The sequence below is a fragment of the Podarcis gaigeae genome (genome assembly GCF_964106915.1).
Source record: "Podarcis gaigeae genome assembly, chromosome: 13".
Taxonomy (NCBI): domain Eukaryota; kingdom Metazoa; phylum Chordata; class Lepidosauria; order Squamata; family Lacertidae; genus Podarcis; species Podarcis gaigeae.
Genome location: NC_139689.1, coordinates 49,096,121 through 49,114,117, shown reverse-complemented (window position 1 = coordinate 49,114,117; position 17,997 = coordinate 49,096,121). Strand labels below are relative to the sequence as shown.

General features: G+C 45.0%; 1 protein-coding gene across 9 annotated transcripts in view; it reads right to left on the bottom strand.

Annotated features, from left to right (window-relative positions):
• Nucleotides 1-17,997, bottom strand: part of EPHA5 (EPH receptor A5) — a 248,584-nt gene that overhangs the window by 104,889 nt on the left and 125,698 nt on the right. For all 9 annotated transcript variants that reach the window (XM_083709143.1, XM_083709144.1, XM_083709148.1 and 6 more), the window contains exon 4: nt 2,588-2,743. In XM_083709143.1, coding sequence (XP_083565269.1) covers nt 2,588-2,743 — 156 coding nt within the window. The remainder of the gene's footprint in view (nt 1-2,587; nt 2,744-17,997) is intronic.

The window sequence follows — 17,997 nt, the reverse complement described above, 5'->3', positions numbered from 1 at the left end:
ACTGCCAAGCCCACCCCCAAGTTTGTGTTAGCTGACTAGTCCTGGCCATGTGCTGAATATACAGTAGACGCTCGGGTTGTGAACATGATCCATGCAGGGTGCACATTCGCAACCCGCAGCATCCACAACCCACAGCAGCGCGTCTGTGCACAAGTGGGTTGCGATTCGGTGCTTCTGTGCATGCGCAAAGCTCGATTTAGCGCTTCTGCACATGCATGACCACCAAAACCCAGAAGTAACCCGTTCTGGTAACCCGTTCCTGAAGTGTCTGTAACCCAAGGTATGACTGTATAGAGGTATGTAGTGGGGAAACTTAGCATATAAACAGACTTCTGGAACCTCAACTGTACAGGGATCTGGACGTACAGAGGTCTAGGCATTCAGGTTCCCCTGTTGCAGATGTCCATACTCAAGGAATGGCAGTTGTGAGTAGTCCAAAGAGTGTAGAGCAGGGGTCGACAAATTCTTTTAGCCGTGGGCCAGTCCACTATCCCTCAGACCTTGTGGGGGGCTAGAGAAGCAGCATGGGGGGGGGCTAGAAGAAGAGGGAAGGGGGGCAAGTAGTCCTCCTCCCCAGCCCCAACCCCAGCCCCAGCTGCTGCAGTCACCTTCCCAAGGTCTGCCGCTGCCGCTGCCACCACCGCCACTGCTTTTCATATGTAGGCAGAGAGAGCTTGTCCACTCCGCTCTCTGGCCCACAGGAGCACCAGGGTGGCGGTGGTGGAGGGAAGATGAGTGGTGCGAAAGGGCTGGCTCCGGAGAGGGGCTGCTTAAAAGGGCGCTCAGCCAGCTCAGCCCAGCCCCCTTCCTCCTCTAGGCAGGGCAGGGAGAAGCCAGGAGGAGGGAGGGAGGAGGTGCTACCGTGGTGTGTGGGGGAGGGAATGGAATGGCGCAGCGGGGGGGGTGGAAATGGTGCAGCCCAAATGAACAGAATCCCCATGCTGATCCACGGACAGTCCGCGGGCCGGATTCTGAAGGCAATCGGGCCTGATTCGGCCTGTGAACCTTAGTTTGCCAACCCCTGGTGTAGAGCCTTTGTGTGAGCAATGCATAAAGAATGCCTTGCATAAAAGGAGCTTTACGTTCCTACCCATTCTCTCTCTCTCTCTCTCCCGCTTCCCCGAAAGCTACAAACCCTTACAATACAACAAGCTGCAGAATACCAGGCAGCTTCTAACTCTCTCCTGAGTAGCCAGCATTCAAAACGTTTCTTTTATCTTCTTCCTCTGAGCCATCATCTTCCCAAACAGCTATATTAACTTTGTCCCCTATACTCAAACAAGAGCACAAAGCACTCAAGGCATTCACCCTAATACTCAGGCGGTACTGCAAATAACTGACAGTTGAGAGCCATGGAAGCCAGTTTTCTTGAGCTAAGGAGCTGGTTAGCAGAGTAAAAGAAGACACTGAGAACTGAATGAATATGTTGTTAAATGAATGCTACTATACTGCACACTATGAAGGGATCTATTCTCCAGTCTTGGTATATTTCATAGCTAAATGTGTTTAACGGGCATTGGTGGGTTTTTATGACTGGTGGCTTTCTGAGTGGAGATACAGTACACACACACACACACACACACACACATCTTATTTTTCGCTCTATAAGACGCACCAGACCACAAGACGCACCTAGTTTTTGGAGGAGGAAAACAAGAAAGAAAATATTCTGAATCTCAGAAGCCAGAACAGCAAGAGGGATCGCTGTGCAGTGAAAGCAGCAATCCCTCTTGCTGTTCTGGCTTCCGTGATAGCTGTGCAGCCTGCACTCGCTCCATAAGACGCACACACATTTCTCCTTACTTTTTAGGAGGGAAAAAGTGAGTCTTATAGAGCAAAAAATACGGCATATATATATATATATATATATATATATATATATATATATATATATGGAACAGGTTGGTAGCATGGGGATAAGGCATGCAGGAGATAGAAATCTTGAGTCTTGCAGCTATCTGGGGGGGGGGGATGAGATGGGGAGTGAGTGGTGTCTTGCATGTGGGGAACAAATGGTGTCTGCCTGCTTCCTTGTGGTCAATTTCTTTGTAGGTAAAGAATCAGGTATTATCACAACACTCTAGAACTCCAGTAGTTTTTCTTCCTATGGAAACCAACACTGACCGTATGAATTTCCATAATTCAAGGGAGTGTGGAAAAATTATCAAGCTTCCTTTTGCCATACATGTTCTTTCCACACACAAATCCCTAAATATTCAAAGCATGGCCCAGAATTGTCCAGCCACCCCACCAGAACGTCCTCTGACAGCATCTGCAGAACAATGATGTAATGACTGAAAGCACAACTATAGGAAAATGTAAGGCAACAAAGAAGAACATGAAAAGTAATGGGAGGGACAGGGGGTCTGATTTTGCCCCTTCCGCTGCCCAAACTCCTTTCCCCCTTGACCATATCTAGACCTCCATCTGACATCCTGGGCAACCATTTCCATTTCAATTCAGGACAGATGGACCAATGGTCTGACTCAGTGTAAGAAGGTACCTGTGTTCTCAATTATCACAATCGTCATTTAACACGTCGCTTGTAAAACGAGCACTTTAACTGATTAAGTGCAAGTCGACTCACTTGTGCAGGCCATCGTAGGTGGGTCCGATTCCTTTCGGAAATAGTGCTCTTCACATACACAGGACGTTGACGCTTCTTCGCGTGTGTAACTGTGTGGAGGGCATTTCGTGCACATCTGACTCTGTGGCGAGTCTTTAAAGAAACCTGACCGACATGCTGCAAGAGAAGAACCAACATTTAAGTTCATAGCTGCTATCTGGGAACCCAAGAGTCAACCAAGTCCAGCCCCCCACCCACCCAAGAAGAAGAAGATGCAAAGTTGTTTCTTCAGGGAGAGTGTGACTCCTAGAGTGGGCTTTTCCCCAACAATCTATTTTTTTATTTAAAATTTTTTTAAAAAAATAATTATTAGGAATTTCAACATAAGAATTTATCAAAAATACATCATCCTCATCCCCCCATTTTTTCCCTCCCCAAAAAAGAAAAACCCACCCTCCCATCCCCATAATAAAAATATTTTAAATAAAAATAATATTTTTATTAACAATTTCAGCATAACAAAATTTCAAAACATATTTTCAAATTTCGAAATTTCAAAACATATCATATTCATTATTATTATTTTCCCATTTTTCCCACCCCCATCAAACCCTCTCCCCCCCCCAGAGACTTCCCTCAGCTCCACTCTCTGATTTCTCAGCACATATTATTCAATGCATGTTATAAAATTGTACATATCCTTACATTATCTATCTATCATGTTATCAACCAATAAATTTGTGTATGTTTATTCAAATCCTGCCAAGGAGTCCAGTTCATTTTGTTGTCTTTTTAGATAATTTGTAAAAAGCTCCCCTTCTTCCTTAAAGTCACAGTTGTCCTTGGACTGCAGTTTGTATGTCAATTTAGCCAGTTCTGCATAACTCATCAATTTTTCTTGCCACTGTTCTTTCGGTGGAATTTCCTCATTCTTCCATCCTTGTGCTATCAAGACTCTTGCCGCTGTTGTAGCATGCATAAATAAGTTCTTTATTTGGCTTTCCCCCAACAATCTAATACAGGCATAGGCAAACTCGGCCCTCCAATTGTTTTGGAATTACAACTCCCATCATCCCTGAACACTGGTCCTGCTAGCTAGGGATGATGGGAGTTGTAGTCCCAAAACATCTGGAGGGCTGAGTTTGCCTATGCCTGACCTAATATGACACCCCTCATCAAGATACATTTTCTACAACTGAGGCTCAGTCGGGTAAAAAAATCACACACTCAGTTATTTAAATGTCAGCGTAAATGTAGTTTCTCCTTCTCTTTTCGTTGTATACCAAACCTGTAGTTTTATCATTAATTTTTGCCTTCAGGTGTTACAGCTAAGAAATCTTCAAGCACCTATAAAAAAAATCACTGAAAACATTAGAATGCTGCTTTTGAGCTTTTTTTTTTTTTTAAAAAAAGAGCTGCAGTTCAGGGAAATGGTTGAATGTGCTTTTCGCTTTTAATATCTAGCCTCTTCTCCTAAAAATAAATGACTTAGCCAAAATTGAAATAGTGCATTGGCCTAGAGAGGAAATGGGATATTTGCAGAGAAGGTGCTGTAATGAATTCTTTTTTAAAAGGGGGAAAAAAAACACCTCATTGCTCTTTGTTTTCCCATCCCTCAGAAACCTGCAAAGAATTTCAAATTACCACATATCTGACAGATTCCTCAAAGTTTGCTCCAAGCTAGACATGTCCCCTGTAAAATACATGCCTCCAGGATTTAATACGTCTATACAAGAGAGCTTGTTGTCTGAAAGTGTGGGGGAGCTATTATTCTCATGCTTTTTGTCCTGCACAATAGTGGCTGGAAGATTTACTTCTTTTTAGTAGGAAAGAAAAAAGGACCATTATTATACTTTTCTACACTTAGCATTCATGGGTTACCAGTGGTATAAAGCAGAGAATATCTGTTGCATGCACTGTTTGTTTTTGATTGTATAGTCTTAGAGAGACGAGCCCAGACCTTTGTACTAACTTTTTGGCAGCTGATTTAGCATTATGCCTGAGAAACTTATAGAATAATATTTTGAGCTACGAAAAGTGGGCCAGTTCAACTTTGATGGCTTTGGGCACAACCTGTTATGCTTCTGATCTGAATCAAAACCTTGCTTTGAGCATCTGAATTTCTTATGTATGTCTACCAGTTGGCTTGCATGAGGAAATGACAGAAAACTTGTTTACTTTGTGACAGAACTTGATTAAATCTGAATGCATACTAGCAAAATGTTCTCACCGAAAGATGCAGACTACAAGGAACGAAAGACACTCAGTACTACCCATGTCTAGGAATACTACAATGGTATACAGCTGCCATATACGATCCAGCACAACCATCATTGATAACAAGGTGCAAGCAGTTAAGAAAAACACAGAATTAACCCACATGTGATGCTTCAATAAGATATTTAATGCTTTAAAGAATCCCTTTGGTGCAATAATCACCATAGTAAATTCCAAATGAAAAAGTCAACTTAACATTTGATGGCTAAATTAGCATGTTTTTCCCACTGTGTTAAAAGCCGATATTCCAAAGGAGTTGAGCTTGAGTTGTATACAAACCCTTGTTTTAGAATAGCCTCTTGAAAGATGTTGCCTTCTTAGAATAACTCACCCAATTGAATTCTTGGGGAAATGTAAAGGATTTTTAAGTGTTTCAATGAGTTGTAATTTGTATGCACTAAACAAGAGTTTACAGCAATATAATCTTTAATTCTCTTATCTTCGCCCTTAGTTTACTACATATGAAGAGTGTTCTATAGATTATATTTGCTGCCAACTGCATTTTCGTTTAGTCCATCTGAGCTTAATGGGACTTACTGCATGTAATCATGTATATGATTGGAGCCTTAGTCCTGTGGTGAAAAACATCTGATGTAGCTGATGTTTATTTTATTTACAGTGGTCATGATGATGATGATTACACAGCCCCAGCCACTCTGGGTGTATGGAAATGTAAAGTGGTACCTCAGGTTAAGAGGGACGCAGGTGGCGCTGTGGGTTAAAGCCTCAGCGCCTAGGACTTGCCGATCGAAAGGTCGGTGGTTCGAATCCCTGCGGCGGGGTGCGCTCCCGCTGCTCGGTCCCAGCGCCTGCCAACCTAGCAGTTCGAAAGCACCTCCGGGTGCAAGTAGATAAATAGGGACCGCTTACCAGCGGGAAGGTAAACGGCGTTTCCGTGTGCGGCTCTGGCTCGCCAGAGCAGCGATGTCACGCTGGCCACGTGACCCGGAAGTGTCTCCGGACAGCGCTGGCCCCTGGCCTCTTAAGTGAGATGGGCGCACAACCCCAGAGTCTGTCAAGACTGGCCCGTATGGGCAGGGGTACCTTTACCTTTACCTTACCTCAGGTTAAGAACTAAATTCGTTCTGGAGGTCCATTCTTAACCTGAAACTGTTCTTAACTTGAGGTATCACTTTAGCTAATAGGGCCTCCCGCTGCTGCCGTGCTGCTGGAGCACGATTTCTGTTCTGAACATGAAGCAAAATTCTTAACCCGAGGTACTATTTCTGGGTTAGCAGAGTCTGTAACCTGAAGCGTCTGTAACCCGAGGTATCACTGTAATTAAATTAATAACTGAAGGTGTCACGAATAAGCCAGCCCCCAGGGAAGGTTTGCAGTCAGCTGAAGGAACCAGCCAGAAACAGAGAGGGTTAACTGCCAGGCAGAATGAGTGAAGGCTAGTGTCAACTCTCCCGTCCCTTGGAATGCCGGCTGATAAGAGAATGCCTGAGAGTGAACCGGAACCTGCTATCAAGAAGTGCAAAATGCCACGAAAAGAGAAGGAAGCAGTTTATCAGGCAGGAAAGAGCTAAGAGACAGCCTCTCAGAGAATGGGGAAGAGGCGGCAGCTGACCCTCCCAGTCCAAGGTCTCGGCGAAAGGGAGGTCTCAGAGACAGGAACCAAAACAAAAGATGTCAGAAGCAAAAGTTCAGCTGCTTCTGGTCTTGCAAGAAGCAGTTTTCAGAAGGGGCATCATGACTGACGAGGCTGGCAGCTTGTTAAAGCTATCCTGTGAACTCTGCTTGTTTTTGCAATAAATATTTCTATTTAATTAACTACGCTTGCTGTGTCATCAAGACGAGAACTGGGACTCCTGACAGAAGACGACTTCCTCAAGGATCAGGGCAATAGCCCTGCATCCTGTTCTCACAGTGGCTAAACAGATGCGTGTGGGAATCCCACAAGCAGGACACCAGCGCAAAAGCACTCTCACCTCCTACAAGAGAGCCAGCGTGGTGTAGTGGTTAAGAGCAATGGACTCGTAATCTGGTGAACCGGGTTTGATTCCCTGCTCCTCCACATGCAGCTGCTGGGTGACCTTGGGCTAGTCACACTTCTCTGAAGTCCCTCAGCCTCACTCACCTCACAGAGTGTTTGTTGTGGGGGAGGAAGGGAAAGGAGAATGTTAGCCGCTTGGAGACTCCTTCGGGTAGTGATAAAGCGGGATATCAAATCCAAACTCTTCTTTGCAGAAATTGCTATTCAGAAGCATCCCTGCCTCCATCATGCTTTGGAACCATTTCTACACTGATTTGTCATGTCCCAAAGAGCTATTGCGGAGGGCCTGGTCAGATCAGGACAGTATGGAGCAGCTGCTGGTTGACGACGCTGGGAAGGGCCCAGTGGGTTGGGTTGGACTGTGTGTGGGAACTATGAATGAGGAGTCACCTCCTGAGGAAGGTCTCAGTTGCTTGTACTCAGCAGCATGGACTGCACCTGCTTCAGCCAAAGAAGAGTGACTAGTGGGGTGCCACAGGGTTCTGTCTTGGGCCCGGTCTTATTCAACATCTTTATCAATGACTTGGATGATGGACTCAAGGGCATCCGGATCAAATTTGCAGATGACACCAAACTGGGAGGGGTGGCTAACACCCCAGAGGACAGGATCACACTTCAAAACGACCTTGACAGATTAGAGAACTGGGCCAAAACAAACAAGATGAACTTTAACAGGGAGAAATGTAAAGTATTGCACTTGGGCAAAAAAAATGAGAGGCACAAATACAAGATGGGTGACACCTGGCTTGAGAGCAGTACATGTGAAAAGGATCTAGGAGTCTTGATTGACCACAAACTTGACATGAGCCAACAGTGTGACGCGGCAGCTAAAAAAGCCAATGCAATTCTGGGCTGCATCAATAGGAGTATAGCATCTAGATCAAGGGAAGTAATAGTGCCGCTGTATTCTGCTCTGGTCAGACCTCACCTGGAGTACTGTGTCCAGTTCTGGGCACCACAGTTCAAGAAGGACACTGACAAACTGGAACATGTCCAGAGGAGGGCAACCAAAATGCTCAAAGGCCTGGAAACCATGCCTTATGAGGAACGGCTAAGGGAGCTGGGCATGTTTAGCCTGGAGAAGAGGAGGTTAAGGGGTGATATGATAGCCATGTTCAAATATATGAAAGGATGTCACATAGAGGAGGGAGAAAGGTTGTTTTCTGCTGCCCCAGAGAAGCGGACACGGAGCAATGGATCCAAACTACAAGAAAGAAGATTCCACCTAAACATTAGGAAGAACTTCCTGGCAGTAAGAGCTGTTCGACAGTGGAATTTGCCCCAGGGTCCAATTTAACATCGCTGGGGACATTGCAGAATCAGTTTCTCCGTCGCCTCCTGAAACTCCCCATGTGTGTGAGCAACGCAGCCATACGTCTGGAGTTAAGGATTGCATCATTGGAGACTGTCATCTGGAAGCGAGTCTTTGGCTATTGGCTGTCCAGCTGGCATAGGCTTCCCGACCACTACCTCTTTCAGTGCCTCTGGCGGGATGACTTTGTTAATCCGTGGGTAGGAAAAATCCATGCCAAACTTCTGAGCATCGGAATTTCCCCAGCGGACTCCTTAAAGATGAACCTACGCTCAGCCAAAAGCCTTATCGAGCAAAGATTAGCAGACATTGAAAATCAACACAACCTCTCCAGGGGTGGGGGTGTCTGCTCCCCCAGGTATCACGGAATAACCCCACCACTTGGCCTTCCATCATACATGTCATCTCTTTCATCTGTACCACACCGACTTGCATTTATTCGTGCAAGGTTCAATGTTTTTCCATCCAACCTGCTGAGCCACAGATTTTCCAAGGGTTTGGTGTCTCCGCTATGCGAGTGTGACGGGAAAACAGTTGAATCTCTTCCACATATAATGTTCAACTGTCCCCTACATAGCATAAAGGTAAAGGTAAAGGTACCCCTGCCCGTACGGGCCAGTCTTGACAGACTCTGGGGTTGTGCGCCCATCTCACTCAAGAGGCCAGGGGCCAGCGCTGTCCGGAGACACTTCCGGGTCACGTGGCCAGCGTGACATCGCTGCTCTGGTGAGCCAGAGCCGCACACGGAAACGCCGTTTACCTTCCCGCTGGTAAGCGGTCCCTATTTATCTACTTGCACCCGGAGGTGCTTTCGAACTGCTAGGTTGGCAGGCGCTGGGACCGAGCAGCGGGAGCGCACTCCGCCGCAGGGATTCGAACCGCCGACCTTTCGATCAGCAAGTCCTAGGCACTGAGGCTTTAACCCACAGCGCCACCTGCGTCCACTACATAGCATAGCCAGGACTAAATTCCTGGGTCCTGCTTTACTGCGCTTGGTTGGCAGGCCTGTTGAGTCACATGCCACACTGCTTTTGCAGGATACAGATCCTTCTGTAACTCTGCAGGTGGCGAGATTCCTGAATGCGGTTATCTCACACACAAAAACCACCAAAAAACAACAACAACATCAAAAACTAATCGGACAGTTATGATGAGAGTGCATGACGGATCTCGTCTCCAGTTTTCCTTTTTCTGTGAACCGTCCCTTGGATCTTTCCAGGCCCCAAGCTGTTATTTGTCACTGCTCAATGACCCACCCTTGCATCGTGGTGTTCACCTTTTGTTGTTAGATATATTGGTCTTTATGCTTCTGTGCTTTTATGTTCGTACATATTTTATGGGCTAATAGCCGTATAAATAAAGAATTTGAATTTGCCAAGGAGTGTGGTGGAGTCTCCTTCTTTGGAGGTCTTTAAGCAGAGGCTTGACAACCATATGTCAGGAGTGCTCTGATGGTGTTTCCTGCTTGGCAGGGGGTTGGACTCGATGGCCCTTGTGGTCTCTTCCAACTCTATGATTCTATGATTCTATGATTCTGTGCCAGCTTTGACTCCAATCTTGGTACCCCTCCAGAACCTCCAGAACCTGCCCCTAGCCTTTCCTCCCAGGAGGAATTAGACATGCAGTCTGGTTCAGATCAGGCACTGTTGCTTCCTCCATTATGGAGATGCTAGTGTGGGGGTGAACAGACAGCCGAGGCTCAGCGCCGCAGAAGTTCCCATTTGCTAGCTCACTTGCTGCACTGAAGTAGTGCTGCCCCATTCTCATATAATGGGCTTTCCATACAGTTACATCGTAAAATCAGCAATAGCTTGTTGAATCAATCTCTTAGCTAGCTATTGATGATTTTACGATGTACCTAGATGGAAAGCCTATCCTATACTCAGTGCAATGTCCTTTGGCGGCTAGTTTTCAATCATATGGGAGTGAAACTACCCCGCTGGGTTTCTATCCCTTTCCCCGTACATGAGAATGGGGCATTCACATATTGTTTTATATGCAGCATCAAATTATCGCAGGTGCTCTAGAAACAAACCCGCAAAAGATATATACGGGCAATTTTAAGAGAGGAAATGGAAGAGCCATCCATGCAGGAGTTGAGCTCTATTGACTGGCTGCGATACCTTCCAAAATCTGGCCCTTTAAAGTGAATATAAATCACAGCTACAGATAGCCTGAGAGTGCTTTCAGAATTGAATTTGTTCTGCAGGACTGTACATAAATTACTCAAATGTGGGTCTCGTGCTTTATGGTTCCTGACATGAAACACTGTTGTTGTTGTTTTTTATTTACTCCAAGGCTATCTCTAAATAAGGCCCTATCTATAGAGATGTTTCATGTTGCGTTTTAATATCTACAGGAGCTGGAGGGAGGGGGTTGACAGACGAGAGGGGTGTCCCTTCCATTTAATTTCTTCTAAGGCTGCAACCCAATCCGCTCGCACGCAAACCTCAGAGAAGAAAAGAGATAAAAGCGAAGACACAAGCTCATATATAACAAGGGCAGCCCAGGTCTACAATGTACAGGATATAATTAGCCTTCAAAGCGGTCTTGAATTTATCCAATTATGCCTCATCAAGACGGACAGAAAATCATTACAGCACAAAAAGTTTGATGGGCTTCTATTCTGTGTAAACGAGCAGACACGAGATTTCTTTGATAGATCCTGATAGAAAGCAATGCAATTTGCTGATGACAGTGCGATATGTGTGCCGCCTAATTGGTTTCGAAGAGGAACACACACGTTCATACCTCCTAAGATTTCAAAATCGGAGAGAAGCAAGATTAAAATTTCTCCCATCACCTAGTGTACGGAAGGAAATACAAGATGGGTAAAGGTTTTTCCCATTTGGCGGTATTTAAGATACCAGCCTTCACATACTCCTTTCTGCATTGACCAATCTGCTGAGGATCCCCCGTTGCAAAGGATTCTGGGACATGAATTCAGTTCATGCAACACACTGGACAGGCCTGCTAACATGCCCTTAACATGATGTTGACTACATCCAACATTCCCCTTTGGCTGCACACTGATGACAACAATCAGTCACTGTGATCTTTCAGGGAAATTTGCCCATCGTTACTAATCTTCAGGTTGAGAAATCGTGTCCTCCTTAAAAGAGGAGAGACCTGGAGACTGACCTCCTGTGTTGTGTGTGGGTAAGACTGGTCAGCTCCTCGATGTTGGGTTCAATCTGGCCAATGGGATTGAATCCAAATGGATTGAGGGACCTATATAAACCCATGCATGTGACCCAGAGCTTCCTCTTTCGGCTTCTGCATTCGGAACACCCGCCCACCTCTCCCTACTTTTAGGGCATTTTGCGATTGACCTTGCTATGCTGTCATGTGTCGTCTGTCGTTGGGACAGGGGCACAGCAGGAATTTCTCCCACTTGGCTGATTTAAGCAGCTTTGGTGGACACCAGAAAATACCCATTTCACAGAAGAAGAAAACTGACAATGCTCAAATTCTCTCCACCCCCTCCCCCAAAAAAAATAAACCCAGGCAAAACTTATACTGTACACACAAAAAAGAAAACACAGGAAAAAAACTGGCCACACTTCCACAAACAGGAGACACTCCCAACCCAAAGTGCCAAACTCCTCCCTCATTTTAAAAACAATTCAATTTTGGAAAGGGCAGCGGGATTTGGTGGGCACCAAAGCGAGTAACTCATAGATGCCACACTGGGGACCCAAGTGTGTCTAGATTGATTGAGTATACACTTTATGTTTTTAATAATGTCCAGGGTTGTTTATTTATCCCTAACAGAAATAAATAATATCTTGGTGGCAGCTGTTGAGAAATAAACCTCACTAAGGCTTTAATCTTAAGCATGTTTATCATAAAGCAAGATCCACTAAACTCATTAGGAGTTACTTCTGAACAGGTAGGCACAGATTGCACAGTGACATTGTGACATTGCTTTTTGGATTGAACATTTTACTTCCATGCAGATTTTTAAAGACATAATTTGAAGCCATTGTCTACTGCCGCCTTACAATGGTCTTTGGAATGATTTCTATATATTGATTTCTGATTGGAAGATCATAATCCATACTTGTGACAACATTATTTTATTCATAAATTTAAGCTACACCTTGGGATTTTTGTTTTGTTTTGTTAAGATTAGCGCTTGCATGTCCATCCCATTTTAAAACATCCTTCCCTGCCATAAATGACTTTCCTCCAAATAGCACAGATCCTGCGGGGTTCAATTTCTCACAAACTCTCACTTTATTCCGCTTTTAAAAAATTCACCATTTCTTATTCAGCTGCATTATAACAAAGGTACTTATCAGGATTGTGACACCATGACTCAATTTAATAACAGTCCCTTGGGAACAAAATAGGGGATGGGGGTGAAGAAGAGTGAGTTAAGGAGAAAACAACGCTCCGTCTAATTAAAATAAAAGTTTGAAGCTGTTACAGACACTTGTTCTTTTCTTAGTTCCTCACATCAGAATTATCTACTCATTTGATTAGCAGCCACAAAGGTGAGGGGGGTGGATCCCTAAAATAAAAACAGTGCCAAAACAGCAGTCATTTTTAGACACGAGCTACTGTTGCAAAGCTGCTTCTGTTATTGGTGGTCTGCCATTTCTGCAAAAACACGCCAAGATCAGAAGGCTAAATAAAGCCACTACGTTTCTGTAGATGGCTGTAGTGATGGAATTCGAAATAAATGTTTTAGTGTGTGTGTGTGTGTTTCCAGAGTTTGCACTGGCAGATGGTGGTAGCAGGCAAACAGGAAGTGAAGCGGGTAGCGCTGTGGTCTAAACCACTGAGCCTCTTGGGCTTCCCGATCAGAAGGTCGGTGGTTCGAATCCCCACAACGGAGTGAGCTCCCGTTGCTCTGTGCCAGCTTCTTCCAACCTAGCAGTTTGAAAGCATGCCAGTGCAAGTAGATAAATAGGTACCACTGTGGCAGGAAGGTAAATGGCACTTCTGTGCGCTCTGGTTTCTGTCACGGTGTTCCGCTGCACCAGTAGTGGTTTAGTCCTGCTGGCCACATGGCCCAGAAAGCTGTCTGTGGACAAACACCGGCTCCCTCAGCCTGAAAGCAAGATGAGAGCCACAACCCCAGAGTTGTCCGTGACTGGACATAACCGTCCAGGGGCCTTTTACCTTTTTACATACCTCAGAAATGTGCGTTCTGTTTAGTGTGTTAAATGCTACCAATGGTATAATATTGCAGTGGGCCTGCTGTGATGTCTCCTGCTCTAATCATGCATGGATAAGGTTCTCTGCAACCAGGTGGATTGTGGGTAATCGAGGCTGCTAATTCAGAGGCCTGGCTGCCACTCATATTCTTTGTGCATGCTTAGAGGATTTGGTGGGGAGGTATAGATGAGCACCAATCTCACCACCTCAGGGAAAAGTGGGGTCTCCACATCCCTCACTTCTTCAAATACAGCGGCTCTGGAGAACTCCTCATCTCCTCAGATTACTGGTTTACACCAAGCAAATTGGTTCAGGGGGTGATTTTGCTTGCCAAGATATTGATTCTGCTCTTCCCTACCCCTCGGATTTTTATAAATAATTAAATTGTTTTAAGAAACAACAACAACACAGTTGACAAAGTCAACTGACTCCCGTTGGTGGTGGCAGTAGTAGCCAGAGCACTATGCTCCACTAGGTTTTTTTCCCCACAGGAATAATACAAGGGACCATCGTTTCCTTTATTCTGGGTTCATTATGTGGTAGAGAGATATGTGAGTTTTGGCCACCACTGTTGCCACCCACACAGTCAACTAGCTTTTTCAACCTCTTTACAATTGGAACTGCAAGGCTGCCCTAAAACCAACCTAATTTATTGCAAAAGAATGAGCTGAACACAAATAAGGGTAGGAAGGAGAGGGAACTATTGCGGGGGGCAGAAGTTTGAGCTGCCATATTATTTTTCACTCAAGTCCTGGACATTAGAGAAAACATTGAAGGAACACAGAAGAAGACATTAAAGAACAGAGACCATCTCTTCTCCTGATAAAAACAAAATGAAAACTATACAGATTATTTCCTCTCATCTCAAATCAGAATAACAACTCTTATTCAGTTGTGTTGTATATACCAACTTTCTACCAATGCACACTTGTTTACTTTAAATAGGTGTGACTTAGCACAAACGATTGAAGGAATTAAAGCTTTGTTGTCCTCACATTCATAGCAAACAGATCCAATATCAAACATTTGCAGATGGTTCCAACATTAGGATTTAAGATGCAATACCCACCACACACAATTTATTTTGCCCCCGGGGCAGGGGTGCATACAGAGATATCTTAGTTTTAAAAGATATAAACCTTGAGCTTTCAGGCACAGAATCAGACAGCAAAGCATTGCAACTCTAAATATCTGAATACTTCACATAGAAAAGCCACCATCTACCTTTCTGAATTTTCGAGCTGAAAAAATTCATAGCTGCAGAGCCAAGCACATTCTACATTTCTTTCACTGCTGGGGTTAAGAGATATAACATCACACGAGAACGTCAGCCAACCACTTTAATAAGGAGACCATTAACAAAATAAGTGGCTAAACAGTATGCGAGAATTCCACTGCCTATATATTAGCTCCTGTGACAGGAAAGCGCTGCAGTGCATTATACCTGTGCTTGACATATTGATTCTGCTTGTTATAGCATTACTAGGATCATGAATCTTCCCCTGAGAACTCCACCTTTGCAAGTATTAATTTGACAAGGTATCTATCTTTTGGGGCTGTTGATGAAGCTGGGAGACCCTTCTTTCCCCCTCCAAAAAAACAAAAACAAAAACAAAACTGGCTGAAAATAGTATGGTGGTACAGTCATACCTTGAGTTGAATGTGCTTCAGGTTGAACGCGTTCGAGTTGTGCTCCGCGGCAACCCGGAAGTAATGGAGTGTGTTACCTTTAAAGCCCTATACGGCCTAGGACCCTCGTACCTACGGGACCGCCTCTCCTGGTATGCCCCACAGAGAAACTTACGGTCTTCAAATAAAAACATCTTGAAGGTCCCAGGCCACAGAGAAGTTAGGCTGGCCTCAACTAGAGCCAGGGCTTTTTCGGCTGTGGCTCCAATCTGGTGGAACGCTCTGTGACTAGAGACTAGGGCCCTGCGGGACTTGACATCTTTCCGCAGGGCCTGCAAGACAGAGCTGTTCCACCAGGCCTTTGGCCAGGGCACAGCCTGACTCCCTCCCTCGGCAATCTTCGTGGAGCTCTGGCACAATGGTTGCCAGTGGCTTGATTTGAATCAATTTTATAATGAATGATTTTAGAGTGTTATTTGTGCTGTACTTTTGTACTGTTTTATTATTGTTAGCCGCCCTGAGCCTGGCTTCGGCTGGGGAGGGCGGGATATAAATAAAATTTATTATTATTATTATTACTTCCGGGTTTTGCCGCTTGCACATGCACAGACGCTCAAAATGATGTCGCACGCAGATGATGTCGCGTCTTGCATTCTGTTCGTGATGCGAATGGATCCCATTCACATCCTGAGGCACCACTGTACTTCTATATGGCAAGCCATAGGAGCCATCTCCTAGGGGCTGTGGGGGCTTCGGTCCCCACAATAAAATAATTGAGGGGGCGGGCCCCACAAAGTTGTTGGGCATTCCCATTCAAATGGTTTGTGTGTTACATCATGTGATCAATTATGAAGGGTGGGGCTTACCTGAGCCCCCACAACATTTTATTCTAGATGGCACCCCTGGCTGACTGACTGAACCCAAAGGGTGCTCATCAATGGTTCCTCTTCATCCTGGAGAAGAGTGACTAGTGGGGTGCCACAGGGTTCTGTCTTGGGCCTGGTCTTATTCAACATCTTTATCAACGACTTGGATGATGGACTCAAGGGCATCCGGATCAAATTTGCAGATGACATCAAACTGGGAGGGGTGGCTAACACCCCAGAGGACAAGATCACACTTCAAAACGACCTTGACAGATTAGAGAACTGGGCCAAAACAAACAAGATGAATTTTAACAGGGAGAAATGTAAAGTATTGCACTTGGGCAAAATAATAATAATAATAATAATAATAAATGAGAAGCACAAATACAAGATGGGTGACACCTGGCTTGAGAGCAGTACATGTGAAAAGGATCTAGGAGTCTTGGTTGACCACAAACTTGACATGAGCCAATAGTGTGACGCGGCAGCTAAAAAAGCCAATGCAATTCTGGGCTGCATCAATAGGAGTATAGCATCTAGATCAAGGGAAGTAATAGTGCCGCTGTATTCTGCTCTGGTCAGACCTCACCTGGAGTACTGTGTCCAGTTCTGGGCACCACAGTTCAAGAAGGACACTGACAAACTGGAACGTGTCCAGAGGAGGGCAACCAAAATGGTCAAAGGCCTGGAAACCATGCCTTATGAGGAACGGCTAAGGGAGCTGGGCATGTTTAGCCTGGAGAAGAGGAGGTTAAGGGGTGATATGATAGCCATGTTCAAATATATAAAAGGTTGTCACATAGAGGAGGGAGAAAGGTTGTTTTCTGCTGCTCCAGAGAAGCGGACACAGAGCAATGGATCCAAACTACAAGAAAGAAGATTCCACCTAAACATTAGGAAGAACTTCCTGACAGTAAGAGCTGTTCGACAGTGGAATTTTCTGCCAAGGAGTGTGGTGGAGTCTCCTTCTTTGGAGGTCTTTAAGCAGAGGCTTGACAAACATATGTCAGGAGTGCTCTGATGGTGTTTCCTGCTTGGCAGGGGGTTGGACTCGATGGCCCTTGTAGTCTCTTCCAACTCTATGATTCTATGACAACTCATCAAGTTGAGACTTGGAAGTCCAAGGAAGAATAGTGAATAGTGGAGAATAGTGATTAGTGTTGCACCATAGCTCAGGCTTGCAGTTTGTAGATCACGATCCCCAGTTACTTAAGAGAAAGAAAAAGACTCAGAGAAAGAAGAGGGAGAGGGGAGACGGAAGAAAAACAGTTGGAGAGCAAACAAAGACTTCTATCTGGGTTCATTTTCAAGGAATGTAATGGGCTATTTTGATTTCCAAGAGCAATCAGCTGAACCCCGTTCAATCAAGATTGATTCTCAAGCTAAGAAATCCTAAACAATTTGAAGCAATAAAACGATCCCCTGCGATCATCACAACATTGTTGAAATGGGAAATGAAGTCTCTGAAGACTCCATCATCCGAATTAAGAAACCACAATAAATCAATCAGTAGTCAATGGCTGACTCTTTCCCAACATCGTAAATAAGTTCATAATCATTTGTGGTCCGCCTGCCCAGATACATCTATGTTAGTAAAAAGAAACACACACAAAAAACCTTCAGTCTTAGTGATGTTTCCAGTCTGGTCACCTGGAAGAAAATCTGTAGGTGGCCAGGAAAGCAGTTACACACCAGTCTGTTGTTTTAGCTAATGTGTCGATAATATTAATGTGTGTGTGGATTCTTCAAGATTGAGGGTTGTCTCAGAGCCAAGGCTGGAGGGAGACAATGAACTGAGAGGAAACAACCAAATGAGAACTGCTCGGCCTCTCGGCATGACAGTGAGATTAGAAAGAGAGGCAGCAATGTCAGAATCACCAGGAATTTGCATGACATGCTCCAAGCTTCAGGGGAGCGCCTCCATTCTTCCCCCGAGATTCCAGGGCAGGGGTCAGCAAACTTTTTCAGTAGGGGGCTGGTCCACTGTCCCTCAGACCTTGTGGGGGGCCAGACTATATTTTTGGGGGGATAGATGATTTTCGCCCACCAGCAAAGAGGCCTGAAGATGCTTCACTTTAACCTCCCAGTTGTCGTCCCAACAGCCACAGTTGGGCTTCTTCAGCCAGCCAGGTGCTGTGGTGGGGTAGGATCATAGAATCATAGAATCCTAGAGTTGGAAGAG